The sequence below is a fragment of the Melospiza georgiana genome, chromosome 6, assembly GCF_028018845.1.
Source record: "Melospiza georgiana isolate bMelGeo1 chromosome 6, bMelGeo1.pri, whole genome shotgun sequence".
In the NCBI taxonomy this organism is placed as follows: Eukaryota; Metazoa; Chordata; class Aves; order Passeriformes; family Passerellidae; genus Melospiza; species Melospiza georgiana.
Genome location: NC_080435.1, coordinates 50,323,751 through 50,345,889, shown reverse-complemented (window position 1 = coordinate 50,345,889; position 22,139 = coordinate 50,323,751). Strand labels below are relative to the sequence as shown.

Below are 22,139 nucleotides of genomic sequence, written 5' to 3'. Positions count from 1 at the left end.
TCTTTCAATTACCCTTCTAAAAAGGGTAGGTGAAAAATAATGTATCTCTTTATATAATTTGGTTTGCTGTTGATTAATTTTCCTCTTCTAGTGCTTGCTTATATTTTGCAGGGTAGGAAGGACAAAATAGCTTAAGGGGGGGGAGGGGGGGGAAAGCTCTTTTTCTGAGTTTGAGCTTGTAGATTCTTCCCCTTTATATTTTTATCTCATCAATATAATGTCAGGATCATTGATAAGGACAAAAAAGTCTAACAGAGAATGGTCTGAATCTTAACCTTGGTAAAATAGACCAACAGTAAGAAATCTTGAAAGTAAAAATAAATTTCTACACATGCTATCCTCATAATTAGTATGAAGAAAAACTTAATACAAGTTTTATATAAATAATCCACTTACTAGTCTTCTTTTGGCACAGCAAAGGACTGTGGAGGAATAACATGCCCTAATTCTTAAAAGAACCATGCTCTGCATCAGAGGTACTTCTCAACATTTCAGAAATAGTTCAACTCCATTTGGTGTCACTTATGTGTATGCCCTCTGGAAGCTATGTACAGCTCTTAACACCACTCAACCTCTCAAAAGGAGGTAGAAACCAGGCATGAATACTGGGGCAGGTCTTGAACTCAGCTGCTGCTTTGCAAAGGATGCAGCAGTGAGAGCCAAAGGGTTTCTGACTGTGATGTCCTCCAGCCATCAAATAGTAATCAAATACTTTGATGAGAAGGAAGCAAAAAAAAAGATTTATGTATCTTAGTGATCCATTAAAATTTCAAAAATAGTAATTGCTGAACTTGACTGCTCTAAAAACCTTTGTTCTGAAAACAGAACGAGGCAGCAATGACTTGCCCTGAATTTTTGCAGAGTCTGAATGATCAAAGATCTGTTGAAGTTTTATTCACCCACCTTGTTTCAGTGTTTAGACTGGGCTGATAGTCTACAAAGACAAAAAAATACCCCAGGCCTTCAAAAAGGAAGGAAATGCTCAATTCAGAGAGACGCTAATTCTTTCTAATCTTCTTTTCTAACTTTTCCAACCTTCTCATTGGACTTATAAAAGTCTCCCTTACTATATTTGATAGTGCTTCATTAATTGCCAAGATTAATCTACCACTAAAATTAAATGCAGAAAATCAGCAGTCATCACATATGCTTGATTGTTTCCTTCATAGAAACGCAAAGCAAAAAATCCAGATCCTGGAAGAAGACCTGGAAGAACTTATGACAGAATGGAAAATCTTTCTAGAGCATCCTGTGACAATAAATGACAGCAAATTGGGTAATACACTATGGTATTAAAGGCAGAAGTGATGATTTTAAAGTGTACATGGAACTGGGACTTATGATTTCCTGGAGACAAGTGTCTCTGGAGCAGTTTCCTAAAATTCCTCCTTCCCATCCATCCATCAGATGTTCCCTACCCTTTCTCTTGACAAATGTCTCCTCCAGATATATGGATGTCACCAGGAGGAGAGGAAGAACAGACCACACCTCCACCACAGCTTGTACAAACACAGTTAACTGGCAATGCTCACAAATTCTGTTATAAGGTGTGTAGTTATGTAAGTTTGATAGTCTTTTGTGGGCTGATGGCTTAAATAATTTGCCATCAGATCATACACTAGAAACGTGTCACTGCTTGTGATACAAGAGCAGGTGTGTTCTTGCCCATTACTGGAATGCAGCTACTGGGGCAGGGTTTGAAATTTACCAGTTCAGACAAAGATATTGTCTTTAGGTTGCAACAAAGGAAATAAAAGAATGAAAATCTCTTAGTAGACATGATTTTTTTAAATTATGGAAATTTATTTAATGAATGTTGTTCCTGTTAAAGTTCCACTTTTTGAACAGGCAGCCATTCCTAAGACAGAAAATTATGTCATGCCCTTTGCCACCAGAGGTTTGGATCACTGTTTGACTGGTGTTCTACTAGAATGGTCAGCTGTTGGGCACATAATATCCCCTGGCACTTCTCTGAAGAAACCCTGCAGTAGTAATGTAACTTGCAATTTTTAGCTGGACACTCCATTGCTTGCTGCTGACCTATATGGACTATCCATACATTCAGGCAGGTTTCCTCAGGGGAAAAAACTCCCAGTGGAATGTGATATGAGTTACAAAATTCTTTGTCCATCTTTCATTCTAGATACTTGAGACTTCAAGAGATAAGTAGGGTCTTTCCCTTGGGGACTATTAATATCTTAAGAAATTCAAGCACTCCTGAGAAGCCATACATACCTGAGACATGTACACAGAAAACGAGTAAAGGAATACTCTGGAGGCTGAACGTCATACAATTGGATAAAACTGTTTTCTAGAAGAAATTACTTCCCTGGTACATTTCATTCCCAGTTTGATGGTCTTTCAGAAAAACTAATAGGATTGTCAAAGGTAAAATGATAATGTGGAAATGCAGTGAGTGTAGGCTTCTCTGACGAGTCATCAGATGTTTCTGTAGGAGAGTAGAGTGAAAATGGATGGAAGGGAGAGAACAACATCTGTAGAACTTATAAAGATCTGAGAAGACATTAAAGTGAAGGAAAGAAATAAAAGGAGAGTGTTTAGAGCCCCTGCCAAGCTGTGAAACTCAGGTGACCCACAGTGATCTAGTGGGTCCCCTAGTAGCTGCGCAGGGCTCAGACTTCTGGTCCCAGGGCTCTGAACACTGCAAGAGTGATTGATTAGAACAGTGCAGCAAATGGCATTGTCTGTGCTGAAATGGGGAAGAAATCAGAGGCATAGGATTGAAAGAGACAGCTGAAAGAAAGACCCAAGGCAGATGGTTCTGTCCTGCTTTTTCCAGGCAGATGTGATGAGGGAGAAGCAGCAAGGCAGCCACGCTTGTAAGCAAAGCCCACATCTTGACTCATCATCCTGGGGCAAGAGAGCCTGTCCAGAGCAGCCATTCCATTTCCTCAGCTTTAAACACAACGTTGTGCTCTGGCCTACTCCAATGCCTACCAGTGCCCCAGGTCTTCTGCATCTCCCCTCATTTTCTGTGCTCTTCAGGGCAACGTGAATTTCATTAGGGCTAATAATTAATCTAATGAGGCTAAATAATTAGTCTAATAAAGCTAACATACTTGTTGAATAATCAGAATACTCCCTTGAAAGGCAGAAGGAAGAAGCATATTGCCATGAAATAAACAAAATAACTAATAAAGGAAATTTATTTTATCACAGACACTCAACTTCTCACATTCTAGTGTAGCAGGTATGCAGAGGGGTAAGAAGACAACCACATCTTGAAAGATCTTATAAGAGACATTATGGGAAAAACCTGTGAAGAATGCAGCAAAAAAACATACACATTTAAATACTTTTTTTCTCACTCCTCCGGCTCCTCATTACCTTGGACACAGTACCTGTAGTTAATCAAGGAATGTCAAGTTCAAGAACAATTTCTGTGGTTCAGCTCAAGTTACTGGTTTGCAGCATGCAATTTCACTTCTGAATTACTCATTCCTTGTTAGGGTCTCTCTTGCAATTTTGCTCCTACCCCTAATCTTATAGATAATTCAGCAGTGTGCTTGACAGCCAAAAATGTCATTATCTTCCTAGCAGGCAAAGGATATACTTTGAGAGGAATATAAACTTGATTTTCAGTGATAGTAGTTACCTGCAGCCCTTACTGGCTTCCAATAATATTTTGGGCACTACTACCTCTGAAAGGTTAAGCTTTTAATATAAACAGCTGGAATTCACCCCCAAAACAGAATAGTTTCCATGCGCTGAAAGAAAAGTCTTCTGGTCAGATTTAGAGAAAATCTTGGGCAGTGCTTTCACCAGAAATGGATGAAAAATTTCAAAATTGTTTTTAAGAGGGCTTTGCCATGAGGGAGGGAAACAAGTAATCAGTGACACAACCCACTGCCACACAGAAACCATCTCACATATGAGAATAATAAAGGCAAAAACTGTTGTCAATCTCCAAAGAGATTTATCAGGTGATACCTCGCCTAGATAAGAGATATTTTCAAATTCTGCCTCCTTCCACATTTGACCACACCAATTAAAAAGCCCAAAGCCTACAAATTACTGATGATCAGCTCTCTCAGTGACAGAGGAAACCAGTTGTTACATCACACCCAGATGTTTTCAGCACTACATTGTCTTCTAAATGTGGTGCTCTTTGCTGTATATGTTTTGCTGTGGCTATCACCAAGTATTGTTAGAAGTGAGTCAGGGACTGCACATTTGCTACTGCAGATCCACTCTCACCAATCCAAAGGAAACAGCTCCACAATGAGAGACTAGTGAGAATGTAAGAATGAAGGCATTATTATTTTTTTATAGATATATCTCTTTTCAGAAAGGAATTCAATTTATTACTTACAGTGTTTTTGTTCAGGTTTAGCAGCAGATAGACAAAATTAGCTGTAGGGTTACTTACTTTCAAGTAGATCCAATGTTCCACTCCTCTCCTGGCAGAAAGAGAAAGTACCTTCAGGTTTTCAAGGCACAGATCGTGTATTAGTTGTGGTATGAAGTAATTTCTTTTAACATTAAGCTGTGCAATTCACCAATTCCCAGAACTGCATGTTAGAGTTTGCATTCTGAACAAAGCTAAGTACCGTCCCTTCCAGGGCTCTTTTGTCTTTTAAATGCATCCTCTTTGGTTGTATTTCATGTTATTGTGTTCTCACTGCTTCTGTATAAATGAACATATTAATCCTTAATTTCCTGGGTTTCTAGCTCCATTTGCCAAGGAAGAATTTTTCTTCTCTCAGAAGCTGCAGATGCAGATTCCCACTGTGCCAACTTCTTCCTGTCTGGAGTGGTCTGGCAAAAGGAATTAGTTCAGGAAAGTTCATAAAAATGTATTTTTTTCTTTTTACTCTTACTATACTTCACAGCTGTCTCACTGTGTTCTCATCACTTTTCTTTTGAGTATACTTATGAAAACCCATCACAGCAGCTGAGGTCTGCAGGGTTGGAAAGCTGACCTTCCACGACAAGGGGTAGAAATATGGGAGCCAATCTTTCTGCTATCAAATGACAGCTCATCCACAGCTCTGTTACTCTTAGGGGTACTCCTGAGAAAATGCAAAACCTCAGTTTTGACTTGTTGCAGCATTCTCAATGGGGGAGAAAAAGCTTCACATATAGCAGCTTAGGAAGCTGTGAAACTTGAGGGCCATTTCACAATTTCAGGTATTCGTATGCAGAACAAATGCAAGGGCATTAAAATCTGGCATGGAAGACTACATGGGCAAGATACGCAACAGTCTGAGAGAAGACAGGTTTTGGTAGGATAAGATGAAACACAGACTCCAGAATGAAGTACCAGTGCAATACTGTTTGTGATTTCATATTTAAAAACATGGCACATCCACGTAGAGAAAAATAGTTGAATTGTAGCAGCCAGTTAGAGCTCTTGCATGTTTCTAAATCCCAAACTGGTGCTAGAGAGGTACCATTCCACAGAGATAAAGAACTTAGCATCAAAAGAAGCATCAAATTTATGGAATCAACTTTCTAAATCTTCAGCTGCTGAATCTTGATAATACGAGTGAATAAAACTGCAATGCCTATGAGTTAGCATGCAGTTGCATAAAGCTATCTGAGGTCCCAACTAGGACTTCAACTTTTCAAAAAAGTTGATCCCACCACATCTGCTTTCTCTCTGCCTTTGAGAAGGGACATAATAAAAATCACTTCTCACAAAGAACAGATTCCTTCTCCCTCTGAGTACCTCATCATTGTAAAGAGCCCAGCAGCCCCAAAAACAACATGGGAGGTAAAGGAATTGGTATTTACTCCCACAGAGCTTTCCCAGTCAGTTTGATGTTGCAGTGCCACTATAGGCAATGGGATTTGACTCTTGCTCAAAGAGCACCAGTTCTGTGTTCTGTTCTACAGCAGAACTGGTAAAACTTGGAAACTCTAATTGAGATGTCCCACTACATATGCTGGCAAAAGCAGATATATACTGGTTATTAAGACACAATCTGGAGTCTGCCTCACACCTCCTACAATGAAGCTGCTGATACTCACCTATCATCACCTATACAGGGCACTGCAAACCATCCCTGAAACAGCTCATCAGCAACTGGTAGACTCTCTGTTAAAGCCATAGCAGCATTAATATCTGATGTCTTCCCAAAAGTAAAGATTTTTTTTTCAAGAAAAGTCTGAGAAAGGCATTATTAGTCACAGGATGAACCAGTTAATATCCTGTCTACACCTTAAGAAAGAAAAGAAGAGAAAAAGCTAATTTAAACAAATGCTACTAGGGATAAAAAAAATCAGACTGATGCTACATTAAATTACATAGGAGGCTGAGGTATCCAGCCATGATCTTCAGTAAGAAAGAAAATTATAGGGTCTATCAATTAGAGAAGTGGTGCTCTGAGCCTATGTGCTGGCATGCTTACAGTTTTTTTTAATGTCTGGCAGGACGTTTTACAAACTGAACTCAGCAAGATGACAATTCCACCAGAAGGTGCTTCAGATGGTTTTGCTAATAATTTTGATCAGCTGAAATGGAGAAAAACATCATTTCATTTATTTGGCTTTTCCAGAACCGGTCAAATCTGAGCAGAACCATTAATTGCCCTCTTCTACATCTCCCCCTGTCACCTTTCCCACCTTCTTCCAGTAAGGACACACTTCAATTTATTTACTTTTCCTACAAGTATTCTGCACATCAGCCTTTGTTGACAAAACAAACTCTGGTCATTCTTCGTGCACTTCCTTTCTAGAAGGAAGCGCCATTTCTTGAGAATATTCATTGGAGGCTGGTACTGCTACTGCTGCAAAGATCTAAGTGCTAACCACCATATATTGGCTTTTGTTTTAATAGCCTTTTAACCAACTTTGTTAATGGACTGAATGCAATTTAGATATGGAACTTGGCTAAAATGTAGCTTCAATTGGCTATTAAAATTTAAGAGCCAACTAAGATAGCTAATTACAAAAAAGCTCCAGTGATAATGCTAAGCAGAATTAGTAATAGCAAATGACAGTCTGTCTAGTCTTATTCCCAAAGGGAAAGAAACTCTTAACTGAGAAGTCAACCAGACAACGTGCAGAAAACCTAATTGCATTACTGGTATTATGGCATCCCAAATCTGGCAGCTCACTGGGACAAAACAGTGAGAAAAGTCTGTCAAACTACTCAGGAAAGCAACTGACCCCCTTCTTAATGCTAGCTGCAGCAAATATTGGGAGTTATTCTTTTATATTAACTTATTGGAAAATAATCCTGTAAAAATTATCAAACAATCACCATCTAAAAAATATGTTATATTCATCCTGAATTTGACTGTCTCTCCAGATATATTAGGGGAAAATATAAACAATCTGCCTGCAAAACCTTCAAGCACTAAAAGAAGCATTCTGTGCTTCATTATCAATATCCTCATTACACCATCAGCTGAAGTGCTGACTAGTTCTCCTGTGAAGATTTATCATGTATGGTGGCCACTTTGAAACATAGGTAGCGGAGTCTTTAACATTCCCTTCTCAAGCGTCTCCCTGCTGTGCCTGTAAATGTCAGTCCAGTTTTTTCACGGCTGCACGCACAGATTAGAAACAGCAGGAGAGCTTGGGAGTATGACTACAATACTAGTAAGGACACTTGTCTTCATGGCACTGCTCAAGTGATTCTTGGAATGCAGGACCCTGCTGTTTTCTAATATTTACACACAACTGGAGTCATCAAGAGCAGTAAATGCAGTCTAAAGGCAGCTTGCTTCTTTTGTGTTAGGGGCTTTACTTTCAAACGGGGATGTCAACAAAATCCGACTGCACCCTCCGCCTCTGGTGGAGTGCTGCATTTCCCCCTCAGCGCTCTGCAAAGCAGAGGGAACACGTGTGTGCAAGCAGCACTGTATGTGATCCATACGGCAGCGCTGCGGGTTTGATCACAGCCTTCCTGCGCTCCTCCCGCCCGTCCCACGCCTTAAACACCACTGCAGTTACAGCCAGCTGGAGCCTGGCGCTTTGCAGCGCCTGGTGAGCAGAGACAAGCCCTGAAACAACATTCACCTTGAACAAAAAAGCACCCTTTTCCTTCACAGAACACCTGCCAGGACATCTTTTCCCGGGACATCTTTGGGGTGGGAGGAGGTAAGGGTGGCTTATGAAATTCGTACCTCAAAACATTCTTTTCAAATATATGGAAATAACTGTTTGTTCCATTTGGCTTTGGTGGTGTCAAAAGAAAACACACTGCTTGAAAACTTGGAAAGTAATCAAAGGAAGTTTACTGGTAAATAAGTTACTAAAAAAACCAAAATGTCAGACAACTGAAATACAAAAGAATGACATTAACTTTGAGTATGTAACAAGGAAGAGAATACAGTATGCCTTCCTGACAGTAGCTATTCTGAACAGTGTAACACACTTTCTGAACAAAATGATTAAACGAAGTCATTAAAATGGTAGTTTGATTTGAGGAGTTTTAAACATGAGAGAGGCTTTAGCAAACCTATTTTTACATCTGAAATGAAGAGAATGCTACACTTAAAGTTGTCAGCCACACTTTGCTAACACCCAGGAAGACAAGCCTAACAGTCAACAGAAATGAGAAAGCACCTCTTCAATATGGTATTCCAGTTTTATTTCAAAAAAACAGATTCCCTTGTTTCAAAAAATAACTTCATCATTCATTCATTCAACACTTCATGCTACAACATATTTATTTAATCTCATGAGTTGCTACTCAGACATTATACAATCAAGCAAGCTGGACATCCACACGAATACACTCTCACTGGCTCATATGGATTCCTTTTGGTTTGCCAAACTTTTGGTTGGCCTGATAAGAATGATGTTCATGCCTTATCATGTGTATGTTGCAGTAGATATATGAAAAGTAGCAGTGTTTCACACTGGAATCCAACACTAATTTTTAACTAACAGCTCTGAAGAGAGGACTCAAAGCTAACCAAGGAAGTACATGTACAAAAGGATTTGGAAGATTACATGCTCCTCAAGTAAAGGTAAACCATTACTGCTGAGAGAAGCAGACGTGAGACAATATTTCATGGGAACTAGATCCTGCACAAAGTTACTCACAATTATATTCTAGTCTTTTACCTATTATAAAAAGAAAACCTGAGGGGTGGTTGAGAATAGGCATTGTTTTTTAGTTGGTTCTTTTCTTTGCCCTGGGCCCTTTGTCTGAAATTCTGGTCTCTTTCTTTCCAGAGAAACTGTGAATAATTGGAAAAGTGATAGAAACACAAATACTATGCAAAAAATGGCTAAAATTCAGTACCTGTCTTCCAAAGAATTAAATGCATTTTATATAAACTACAATGGAAGGACTTGATTTTTGTCTTATGTTCTGTTTTTAATTCAAACACTTGTAACATATTTAAAAGTTATTTATGCTTTTTCAGATTTCATCTCAGTGTGCATTTAAGTGACCACCAATATGACTTTACTCAGAACTGTGAGAAATCAGATGCAACACTGCTGTTTCTTATACAGTATCCATAATGAAACTAGTAAAAAAGGCTTCATCTCTACATTACAAAGCAGGGAAAAAACACTCTTTTTTAGTTTGCCTTAAAGACATGAATTCATGTATATAAAGAATAAAAATGCATCCCCACTTCACAAGTTGGTAAAATTTTGCATTAGTATTTACATGTATATAAATTATGCAAATATTTTAATAAAACATTTATTCTTCAAAAACAGGTACAAACAGCAGTCCATGTTTTTACAGAACTCATCATTTCAAAAGGAAAGAAAAAGATTCCAGTGCTACCAACAAAAAAAAAATTCAGAAATGAGCCACAGAGCAACTTAATTTGTTGCTCCATATATTATTTACTTCTTGACTCTCTTTCTGGTTGCTGTGCTTTTCTTTGGTGAGGTCATCTTCTCGGTTCTGGCAGCAATTGCATCTGCAATTCAAACAAAACAAAAACTGTGTGTTAAATAAAATAACAAAAATAAAATAACAAAAACAGGTCACAAGAAAAAAACTTTAGTCTTTAAAAGTATAGCTCAAATAATTTATTGAGCTTTAAGTGGGGATGGGAACATGCCACGGACAGCAGAGAAATCTTCAACTATTTCTGGACACTGACCTTCTCCTAAAAAAAATGTTGTTTGGCTCAACTTCTCCAAGAGTATCATCACATGGAGTTGAGACATTTTTTTAGCTCATCTTCACCAAAAGAATTAGATCCTCTACAAAATCTACACCCCTCCTTCCTCCCCATGTGCCAACTTTTACTGTTATAATGCTTTCCAGTACTAAGCTATTTTTTGGACCTTGTGCTAAGCTCATCCAGCTCTGGGATCACAATTTAACCCCAGACAGTAACTACCTATCATGCAGAGTTCATTCACTCACTCCCCCTCCCTTCCCAGTCAGAAGTGGAAGAGAATTGGAAAAATGAGAAAAATCCCATGGGTTGAAATAGGAACAGTTTAATAATTACAATAAAGTAATATGTAATAATAAAAAAAGTAAAGAGATTAATTATCACACATGTAAAAAAACCCCAACCCACAAGTGATGCACAATACCAGAGCTCATCACTCACTGACTGATGCCCAGCTGAACCCCAGCAGTAACAGCAGTAACCGGCCCCTGCAGCCAACTCTCCCACTTTATATACTGGGTATAACACTCCATGGCATGGAATATCCCTCTGGCCAGTCTGGATCAGCTGGCCTGGCTGTGCTCCCTCCTGGCTTCTTGTGCTTCTTCTCACTGGCAGAGCACAGGGAACTGGAAACTCCTTGACTTACGGTGAGCACTGCTCAGCAACAGCCAAAACATCTGTGTTATTCTCATACTGAATCCAAAACACAGCACTGCACCAGCTATTACAAAGAAAACTAACTCTATCCCAGCTGAAACTAGGACACTTAGCAATAAAATTTGGTCTGGTATTCTCACAGTTTAGTGAAATGCAGCATCTTAGAGCATTCTCAATGGAGCTCATACAAGGGGAAGTAGAAGAAAAAGAGGTGAAAAAGAAAGGAAGATTTCTATTTGGCCATGTCAGCTGTTAAATCAGCTCAGCTACCAGTGTAACTGTGCCTACAGATTGAAGCCATCACTTGACAATATTTTATTAACAAAGGTAAGGAATAATCCCACCTAAGATTCCTAGTAAAACAGGCAGGCAGGTTGTTCAAAGTGACCATACCTAAAAGCAATAATAAAAACCTCCCTGCACTTTGATTCATGCCTGCCTACTGCCAGGGAAAAGGAAGGAAAAAAACATCACTGCTCATTTCTCTGAATCACATTCAACTGTAGTCACATTGACAAAAAAATATTACACACAATAAAAATTTCTACCTTTTTGCATGTACAGTAACAATGAAGTACTTTTTATCTCCTAGTCATGTAATGATTTTTTTTTTCTTCTTAATCCTAAATTCCTCCTTGAAGACAGCATGCCTAACTACTTCAGTTCTTGCTTGCAAAACTATCTATAATTCCACAATCCATGTCAAGTGTACAGGTAAAGAAAAGCAAAACTGAATTTCACGGAAGACCTGAAGAAAGAAGCTGCTTGCTTAAGACAACAGCCTTTGAGCAGTGACTGATCATTGAAGCTCAATCAGTAAATTTGGGTGAATCGAGGAGGCAGAGAACAATGCAAAACAAAGTTTTACAAAAGAAACCCAGCAGTACTATGTGTAGTTCTGGGCTCTGTCCTACAAGAGGTCTGAGAACAATGGGGAGAAAAAGTGGTTTCCCATTCTCTAACAAAAACAAGAAGAAAACATTGAATTTAACTAGTTTATCTGAAGAAAGTAAAAAAATAAAAATGGGAGACATATGATGTGCAAAAGGTTGCTGCATGAATGTGATTTGCATGCCCACAGTGGCTAGAACAACTACTAAGCTTAAGGCAAATTCATATTAGGTAATAAAAATATTAAAATACTCCCCCTTATTAAATCCATTGTAATAGTAAGGACAGTTAAGTATTACAAGTGGTGTTGACCAGGGAAGTTTTAGAATAATCATACAGCATTAGCATCTATCAGGATTAATACAAACATAAATTGATTAGACTCGTGCATAGAGCAGATCTCTTCTTGATGTCCCTTCTCATCTGCCAATTCTACATACACTGTTTTAGAACCACACAAGGCTTACAACTAAGAAATAAAACTGTGCTCAAGTAAAAAAATTAAATTTTTTATAAAATTACAGAAGTTCCTTTGGTAAAAACACAACCACTACTTTCCTGTATAAATTGTCTCCTTTGATGAAAAGGAGGACAGTGTGAGATTAGGAAACATGAAAACACCGCAACTGAGCAGATAAAATCAGGTAGGATTTAGGTGACTTCTAAGTTACATCATAGGTTAGAATATCTGAAAACAGAGCAAACATCAAATGGGAACTTAGGCCAGGATGCAGCATTTAATGAGTTAAACACCAACATTCTCTAATCACTTTGGGCAGTTTGAATATGGAGCCAATGAAGAGATACTTTTCTTTTAAAGAAGATAAAAGACAAAATTTTCTTTTAAGAAGACTGTAAGAAGATGAAGTCTTCTTTTAAGAAAACTCCTTCCTTCCTTTAAGGAAGAGTCCTCTGACAAGCTCTTTCCCAGTTCAGCCAGGGAACCCCTACATAACTGAAAACACCTGGTGAACAACACTTCTCAGACCAGCATTCTTCAGTGCTCTGAAGCTGCTGAAGAAATTACAAGGCCAAGAAATAGTAGCTGTGGTTAGCTGGCCTTTTCTGTTTTCACAGCAGCTCTTTTTCTACAAGAATTCAGAAATACAACTCAGGAAAAAGAAGCCAGAAGAATGCAAACAGGGACTTGAATTCCAGTAAATACATGACTGTGGGGTGGGGATGAGAGAGAAAAGTCAGTGAAATTGTAGGATGGAGCTTAGCTTTAGCTACTCTGTTCTGCCAAGTACTCCCTTTCCTGCAACAAATAAAGCAAATACTTTTCATATTCTCGTAAGGAAAAACATCAGAACACAAGAATCTATTATTTATGACTTTATGCCTCTGTATTTCTTACAGATAACATCAAATATATGAGTGTTCTTTAAAAAATTTTCATATAAAATTGTTCCAAATGAAACTGAAACTGGTTTACTTCTATTTGCAAAAATTGCTTCACTGAAGATATTTCAAAACACAATTGTACATAAACAGAAATCATTTGTCCCATGCAGCATGTGTCTGAAATTAACCTTCCTCTTTGCCACACAGCAATTTGCAGGAGGAAGGCAGTTTAATTCAAAACATTACTTGCAATCTTGCAAAAGGTTAGTCCCCTGTAAAAATCTGAGTCACTGCAGTATGATTTTTCTTTCCTGTAGAAAAATTTCACTTGCAAATTTTATATCTGAGTTTGAATTGCAATACTTGTTCAACATACTGCAATTCATCTTCAGGTCACAGAAAAACAACCAAAAAAGCAGACAAAACTTTTTTTCTTAAATTACTTAGTTCTACATGTAAAGTCATTATAAAAAACCTTACACATGGAAAGTTTTCATTACAAGATGTTTTGTTTTAATACTTCTTATTAGCAGCAAACACAAGAAAGTCCCATTAAATGTAAAAAGGGAACATAAATTACTTACATTTTATATGTGTTTAAGTGTTAGAAATGATCTGAAAATACTGTACAGAAACAAGCTTAAAATATAAAGGTAGATTTTAATAAAGAACTGTGTTCCAAGCACACACAGAAGTACACAATAACACTCCAATATTTTATATGTTGGACACTAATTTTTCTCTTTATTATGATTAGTGACACATGTTCAAAGCAATTCTCACTGAATTTGTCACTTGCAAATAGCAGAAAAATACCCTACTATTCATGAAGAACCACAAAGAAATTAAATGTAAACCAAATCTATTTTAACCTCCCTATCTACAATATTTAAAATTCTTTAACATTAAAAGCACCTCCTACCACACCTTTTCTAAGTTAAATAGCTTTTGAAGATCCTCAAACAATTCTTTCTTCCTCCTCCTACAAGTCTGAGGGCTCCCCAGCCCCAGCAGACTTCAATACTGGCAGACTTCCTATGGCCACTGAGCACCTTTGGGTACTCAAAATGCCACAGAGCTGATCAGGATCTCTTGGACTGGACAAGACAAACTGCACAGTCAGATGTGGTTAATGCTGATGAGCTGAACAGCAAGAGAAGAGGCTGCAAAGCTCTTGCCACTGCTTTCTGTTGAAACATTTATGAGATGTTGTTTGAATACCTGAAGAGCGACCACCATTCCACAATATTTATGCCCCTTAGAAACAAATAATACAGAATTTCAACAACTTTTAAAGCATTGCTGTATGACTCAACCTCAAATTGTGCAACTAAGAGGCATCAAGAAAATATCCATTTTACTGAACTTCGGGTTTTTTTTTTTTAAGCTACAGGAAAAACCATTTAATGGAGAAACAAGTCCATGGTAACACAAAACTAGTCAGATTTGGAAACACAGTTTCAAGTATTTCTATAATAATCAGACCTTTTCAAACTATAAAAGCATCAGGATCAGAAACTATTATGAAACAGTTGCTCTTTCCCTCAACACAGGTTTATGAATCATGTAATAGTTGCTAAAGTTTTTAATTCCAAATTTGGAGAGAATCAAATGAGTAAGTACATGTATCACATTTCACCTGAAAGCATTTTATATACTCCCTCTAGTTGGTATTCATTAAATTGAGTAGTGTAAAAAGGTGAAATTAGAGCCATTTCATCTGTAACTTTATTGAACTAGCAAGTTTTTCTCATTTAAGCTTATGTTGAAAATCTATACAGCCTCCCAAATACCTTTACTTAGTCTCAAAAAAACTCATTGTTTACAAAAAGCTGAAGTTACCACCTGGATTGCAATTCTTCAAGTTCTTTTTCATCTCCTTCTAGAAGAATTTCAATCTACAATCCCAGGAAAAACTAGTATAGTATAAGAAAAGAAAGTATGTTCTGCACATGTGTATCAAACCACAACCAGAAGATAGTCAAATGTTTTAAGTATTTTGTTAAAAAGTCTTAAATTATATCTAAAATGCTGAAACTGTGTCAGCATCATATAAGCATAAAAGTTAAAACTGTCAGCATCATTCTATTGCTTTGAAAGAAAGTATAATCCAATTAATACTTTTTCAGCCACTGACAGACTAGAGAATTTATAATAAATTGAAATCAATAAGTAAATACACATTCAAAAACCAGAAATAATCACTGGCCTTAGTGATTAAAATTCTATAACATGAACAGCTGAAAATGACCAAAGCAGAGTCGCCTCCTGGAATAACATTAGCTTCATTCCTTGTACTTTGTTCCATACAGTTTGAGTAAGTATACCAGGGTAAATCCAGAACTCACCAATATTATTACTGGCTTTGAAAGCTTACAGTTTCCCATCCTGCAATACCCCATCAAACCATTTTTAAACAAGGACATTTGTTTTGGGGTAGACTTCAGTCCTACTGCTTTATTTTTAGACTATTTGACCACAGACAACATCTGGTATTTTACTTAAAATTATACATCAAAAATTCTTTAGGAAAAACATCTTTGCTATTCAGTTCACATAAAGCAGTTTAACTGGACACTCATCACCAGCTTTCCCTATACAAATCTATTGAAGATTTTTCACATTGGATTTTCAATAATCCTACTTTATCTGTCCATGACTTTTTCCATACTGCACTGAAACTATGCCAAATTATGTTGAAATAATAGCTTCAGCATTTTCTATCCTTATAGATAATCCTTTCCTTGACTTTAAGCACACTTGCTTTTGGAAGCTGCTGCTGTTAGCCCTTGGCTTTAACACTCTGTGCAGAGGAATCCTGAGGAGTCAGCATGTTCTAACAGAGAACTGGACAAGACAGGAGGACAAAAATGAGAATGAGCAGAGAATGAACGATGGCAAAATGAAAAAAATTTGTTCAGCTACCAATTTTTATCACCAGCAATTCCACCAGCTTTGGGCACTACTTAACTGGAGCATAGTCCTTTCTTACACAGAAAGTTGAAATATTTTAACTTTACTTAACAAAGTTAATCTAAAAAGAAATTGCAAAAGATCAAAAGCACTTGAACTGCTAAAGGTTCTATTGGGTACTTTATGTGGCTGGGTTTTGGTAAGCTGAGGTCAGCTTCAGGGCTAGCCTCTGTGGGGAGAGGCCAGCTGCTCTCCTGTGCCTGACACAGCCTTTTCCAGCTGGCTCCAGTACAAACCCACTGCAGGCCAAAGCCTCAAAATAAGCCCATTGTAGGCCAAAGCTGAGCCACACTTGTTTGTGGCACCTCTGTGGAAAGATTTAAGAAAGGATAAAAAAAAAAAATCACTGAACAGGTAGAAAGGGAGTAGCAGTGCAGGGAGAAGAGTGGGAAACAGCAGACAGATCACCAAAGTCACAGGTGGAAGTGGTATTCCAATTCCTCAGAGCACATATTTCCTGTAGCTCAGGAAGGACCCAGAATGGAGGATAGCTCCCCTGCAACTCATGTGAGAGCCCAACCTGGAAAAAATGGATATTCCCTGAAAAAATTGGACCACCTTTTTTTTACCCCTGAAAGACTGCAACCCAAAAGAGAGAGTCCACACTGGAGCAAGGGGAAAATGTAAGGATGAAGGAGCAACAGAGACCACAGCACACTTCCCCTTCAGGACCCCTGCACTAAACAAGAAGAGTGGTAGAGTTTAGGGTGAAATAGGTTGAGCTTGGAGGAAGGGGAAGGAAAGGTGTTGTTTTAGTGTTTATCACTACCCAAATTTATTTTAAATTTGCAATATATTACATTTATTTTTCCCAAGTTGAATCAGGTTTGCCCAAAACAGTAAACAGTAAAAGATTTCTTCATCTTTGTTTTAATTAATGGGTTTTCTCATCCTATTTTCTCCACTGGGAAGGGGAGCGAGTGCTGTGTGAGGGTCTGGACTTTAGCCAAGGTATCCTGCCACACCAGTACATGTGACTGTCAGAACAATCTTTTGACTTACTTGAAATAGCAGCTTTCTTCTTCTTTGGACTTTCCGTATCTTCCATTTTTGCCTCAGTGCTCTCACTCGCTGCAGCTGCTGCCACTGCCTTTCTTCTTTTCTGTAAAAAAAAAAAAGCACCAAAAATTAGCAGTTGAACTCAAGAGCAAGAAAGATCATGTAAAGCAGACAATATCCTCACAAGGTATTCCCTTATTTTATATTATATATTCTAAAATGTCTTCAGTCATAGAAAATATGTATTCCTGTATTAACACAAGAATACTGGTACTAATCTATACAGAATTTGAAACAACAGTTCCCCAGTCTGCAGATCACTTTAGCAGTTACAATTTTGATTTAGGAAAACATGAGGTGTTGTGACCATAACCTGGGGTTTTTTTTATCTTACACTGAATAAATGTTACAAAAGGAACAATCTGAAAAACTTAAAAGAACACTTAACATTTTATCTCAAGTTCTTATTAATTGGATTTTCTAAAGAAATTACACCACATTAAAGCCAAGTTTGTTTGGATCCTTGCTTATTAAGGCTTTCTTTGCACAGCTCAAAAGCAGCTAATACTCACTGACAGTACTTTTTTTTTTTAAATACCAACCATGGGTTCAGTTCCAAAGAGAGGTATTTGGAAAATCTGAACTCTATTCAAGGTACATTATCTTAAAACCCCTAAATGGAGAGAACTCTTATTATCTGTGTATTACAATTAATCTTACTATTGCAAGTATTCCTGAACTAGTTATGGAAAATAATTGCTTTAAAGCCATGATTTTTGCAAAAGATGAAGTGACCTGCATTGAGCATACATGAAAAGCACTGAACACTGAAGGAGTTTTACTTTTCCTTCCTCTTAATTTATTTATTTTTTAATTGTGTGCAACTAGAGCTTTACTAATACAGCTTTAAAAGTGGCTACAACTTCACACAGCTCACAGGAGAAGGGGAGAGTGCATTACATCTTTCCTTTCCAAAGTGTTGCTTCATGATTACCATCTAAACCCTGCTGGGCTGAACAGATTGGTTCGATAATTACATACAATAACTGCAGTGGGCAGGTAACCCTCAGCTGGCACAGGGCAGCTCCCCTGTGAGAACTTCCATATGCAAACTGCACTGATGGAGTGCATTAGGTACATCTTTCCTGCCGGTGCACAGGCCTGATTACCGCCAGCCAAGACTCCAAGGTTAGCATGTCAGCAGATTTGTGATGCATTAGGCAGGAATAAACACAGACACTTTTGTTCATTCTGACCAAAATTAAGGAGGACTATTTCAGCACTGTACTGCTTTTATATGAGAGATAATGCATTCCTCCCAATTGTACTAGGAAACGTTTTAAATGCTCATCAGAAAAACAGATATTCAATACATATTACAGAAAAGCAAAATACATTTATCTTGTTTCCAAGCTTATTTAATAAAAAGCGGTTTCTTAATCTTGATGCAGGTGAATTACATAGCAGTAGAAATCAGGCAGCATTCATCTGACAAAAGCAACACCTGCACATCTGAACCTGAACATTAGAAGGAACTACAAATCACTAAGATCTGTATTTTTCCAGGCTACTTCACTCCCAATATTTCCCAGACACTCTTCGGCACTGAACAACAGTAAAATGTGGTCTTGCTCTAAATTATTTAGTCAAGAGCTTGAAATACTTCCTTCAATAAATGGTACTGCTAGCTTCTTGTTTGTCTAGAACTACTAGAGAATTCCACACTCACAAACTAGCATGCTTACTATAAAGAAAAAAGAAAAGAAAAAAAAAAGGGAAAAACCTCAAGCACATCTGTGGACTATGTTTCATTTACTCATACATCTGGGGAAACTTGAGACATGTTATAGAAAATAAAATGCTAACTTTTAATACAGCAGACATCTGTGACTTTTACCCAGATACCAATACTGGAGAATGACAGATTCCAGAACCACCATGTTTATATGTAACATGTAAATGCCCACCATGGCTCAATTAGCTGATAGCACAGGAGAATCCTACAGTCTAAGAGGGTATTTACACAGACGTTAGAAATATTATCTCCTAACTATGAAACACCATAACTTCAGAATGTCAAATAACACTGTTTTAAGAAAATATTATGGTAGATTGCCCCAAAAGCAATGAAGAATAGGTGTGTTAAGACCTGCTGTGATTAAAAGATAGTAGAACCAAAATGTCATCAATATTTTGTGTTAGAGTATTCTCAAGGGTGGATGCCAGACTGCATTTTTCTTTTTCAAATTAGGCATTAAGTACCTCAAACAAAATTCAGCATGTGATAGAAGATTCTGGCTTTCAGAGGCAAAATGCTACTGATCAATGGCAAATATATTTATGGAGAATAGTTTTTAATGAAGTTTGGAATTTGGAGCTTATTTTTAAAACACTAAGTCATCTTCTACCATAGCCTATACTGCAGCTGTCACAAGGCCTACAAAACTCAACATAGAAAAAAGAGTCATCTGTCCTGGTGTTTGGTCAAAAGCAAGAATGTCATGATGCCCACCAATCTTATTCTGTCCAGACACTAGCAGTAACTGGCATGAAGTAGCATCAAGTCCACTGAAATATTAAGCTGACAGCTGAAAACACTTACTCAAGTGGGCCAGTAGCACTCCCTGTTTTATCTAAGTGCTTCATATTTGTGACAATTGAGTAAGCTGACCATGCACATGGTTCTCAAACTATATAAAAACAGGAGAAACCCAATGAAAAGGCTTACTTCTTTTTGCTTGGAGGTAAGAATGTATGGAAAAGGGTTATCCCACCCTTTGGAAATGGTTTTGACTGATACAGGCTAAAAAACCAAGATTTTTGAAGTTTTTATTCTATTGCAAATGTGCACCAGACATCTCTGCTGGACAAGGACATTAAAGGTCACAGATGTTGGCTCTGCAGCAGGCCAACTTACTCAGCAAAGAAACCAGCCAACCATTAAAGACAGATTATTTTTTCCCCAAAATACAGGTCACAAGCCATATCAAACCACAAGGGGAACAGAACTTATGCTGTCAAACTCTCCTTTTGGAGGGACCTTTACACTCAGTTCAGTAGGAAATATTAGTATACAGATCACAGCTGTATGATTTTAGCCAAAATAATTACTGGGCAAAAAAATCTAAGAAATGCTGAACATGTATCTTCAGAAGACTTTAGAATCCTACAAGTTTTTTATTTCCTGCTTTCCCCCCATCTTTAATACACTGCTGAGCATGCCAGTAAGCAATGCAACATACTTGTACTATTATCCTGTATAATAATTCTCAGTTCCCTGCTTCATGCTAAAGGAATCATCAAACTGCCAACCTGCTATTAACAAATGTAAATAAAGAAGTAATAAATGCAGTTTGAAGTAGAAGATGATAATTACTGTCCCATTATGTGACCACTTTTTTATGGGTATAAGGTGTTTAAACATACACTTTCCCTAAAGCTTAAAAAGTCCTTAATGCCATATTCAAATTGGAATTCAAGTCTAGAGTTTAAGGTTTCTTAAATACAAGGAAGAAAACACCCCTAGCCTACCAATACAGTTAAGACTCAAAAATAACATATTAGATTAGTGAAATCAATATGTGAATTCCAGAATCAAATACTTGGCATAAAGATGTATACTTAAAACTAAGCTTTGAACTAGTCAAGGAAAGGAAATTAATACAAAACAAAAACTAGACTAATCTTACATATACTTTGAATCATCAGGAGTTTTATCAATTTAAAGAAGTAAGTAAATTAACCAAATTAATGTTCAAACATCATTATGTCTAAGTATACAAATTTTGTTATCCAAGGTACTATCTACTATAAAAGTACCTCTATAAACATCATTCTGTATAAAGTTTTATTAACAATTAGTTAAGTTTAATTAGAAAAATAATGTGTGCAACTAGGACTTAAACATTTCACTATTTAATTTTTTGCTACTGGATTAAGTTATGACACCTACTTCCAACATCACTAACTCTTACTCAACCAAATGCAATAAAAGATGACATGAATTTTGAGAGTAAAACCTTTTGTGCGGGATTTCTGTCAAAGTCTCCATTCTCTGCCAAGCCAAAGTCAAGCAAACCATCATCTTTTTGTCCAATGGCCTTGAGACCTTGCAGAAGTATTTCTCGGAAATGCTGATAAACAGGTTTCTCTTCATAGCTGAGTACCTTCACCTTTTCCATGTATTTGGCTATTTCATCTAAAGAAATGGCACCTCCAATTAATTTCTATTTGAAGACATTTTAATCATTCACTTTTACTACAAAAGAGACAGAAATTATGCATGCACTACTTATGCTATTCTTGAAATGGTTATTTATAAACTCATAATAATTATGTCTTTACTACACATTTTAGAAAAAAATTATACCAAGGTTCATTACCCAGTGATGACAGCATCACTGTTTTTTACATGTTTATTGCAATGAAGAAAACAGTCAGTCGTAAAAAACCCTAATAGGCCAATTTTCACCAATGAATGGTTATTTACATAGTATTTCTTATGTCTATATTTAAAAATGTGGAAAAGGAAATTCAATGTTATCTCAGAACTTCATCAGTTCAAGACTGAAACATATACTACATGAAACATTAGACCACTGAAAAAACAAACAAGTCACACTTGAATGAGACAACTCTTCTGATCACCAGGAGTGGCTAAAAATAACTAAATAGTAAGATCCCAGGAAAGTGTATTTCTAATAGAGTCAGTTTAAAAATAATAAATAATGTACTCAGCAAATCACCTGTGCCAAATAGGAACAATGTATACTTCAAGGCTGCACTGCTTCTTAAATTTCCATATCTAAAATTCAGTGGTGAAAAATCAATTTGCACATCTCATGTTTGAAATGAATACTGGGCTACACCAGAAACAACACAGTGTCTGTAGTGTACAAAACTGCAGCCAAAATGAAGTCTAGATTTCTCTTAAGCAACAATCTAATTCATGCCACTTTTGTTGTTCCTGACTGAAAGGAATAATTAAAACAGGTAAAAATTTCAGTAAACAAGTATTTTAAAATAGCTCCTCTTACCTGGTTTATTTTTCCCAGGAAAGCATTTGTCCATCAAAATGGAAATATTATCTCTACATCTGAAAAACAAAATTAGTCAAAACTACTGTTTCTTTTGAATTTTCAATCTTGTCCTGTTCTGATAAACTATTTAACTACCCAGTTTGGGCCACTGTCAGACACAAGAAAC

General features: G+C 37.1%; 1 protein-coding gene across 4 annotated transcripts in view; it reads right to left on the bottom strand.

Moving 5' to 3' along the window:
• Window positions 1-8,195: 8,195 nt before the first annotated feature.
• VRK1 (VRK serine/threonine kinase 1) overlaps window positions 8,196-22,139 on the bottom strand; it is a 47,391-nt gene continuing 33,447 nt past the window's right edge. For all 4 annotated transcript variants that reach the window (XM_058026496.1, XM_058026494.1, XM_058026497.1 and 1 more), the window contains 4 exons: window positions 21,971-22,029; window positions 20,954-21,132; window positions 16,938-17,037; window positions 8,196-9,860 (listed from right to left, as the gene is read on the bottom strand). In XM_058026496.1, coding sequence (XP_057882479.1) covers window positions 9,784-9,860; window positions 16,938-17,037; window positions 20,954-21,132; window positions 21,971-22,029 — 415 coding nt within the window. In that variant the 3' untranslated portion in view covers window positions 8,196-9,783. The remainder of the gene's footprint in view (window positions 9,861-16,937; window positions 17,038-20,953; window positions 21,133-21,970; window positions 22,030-22,139) is intronic.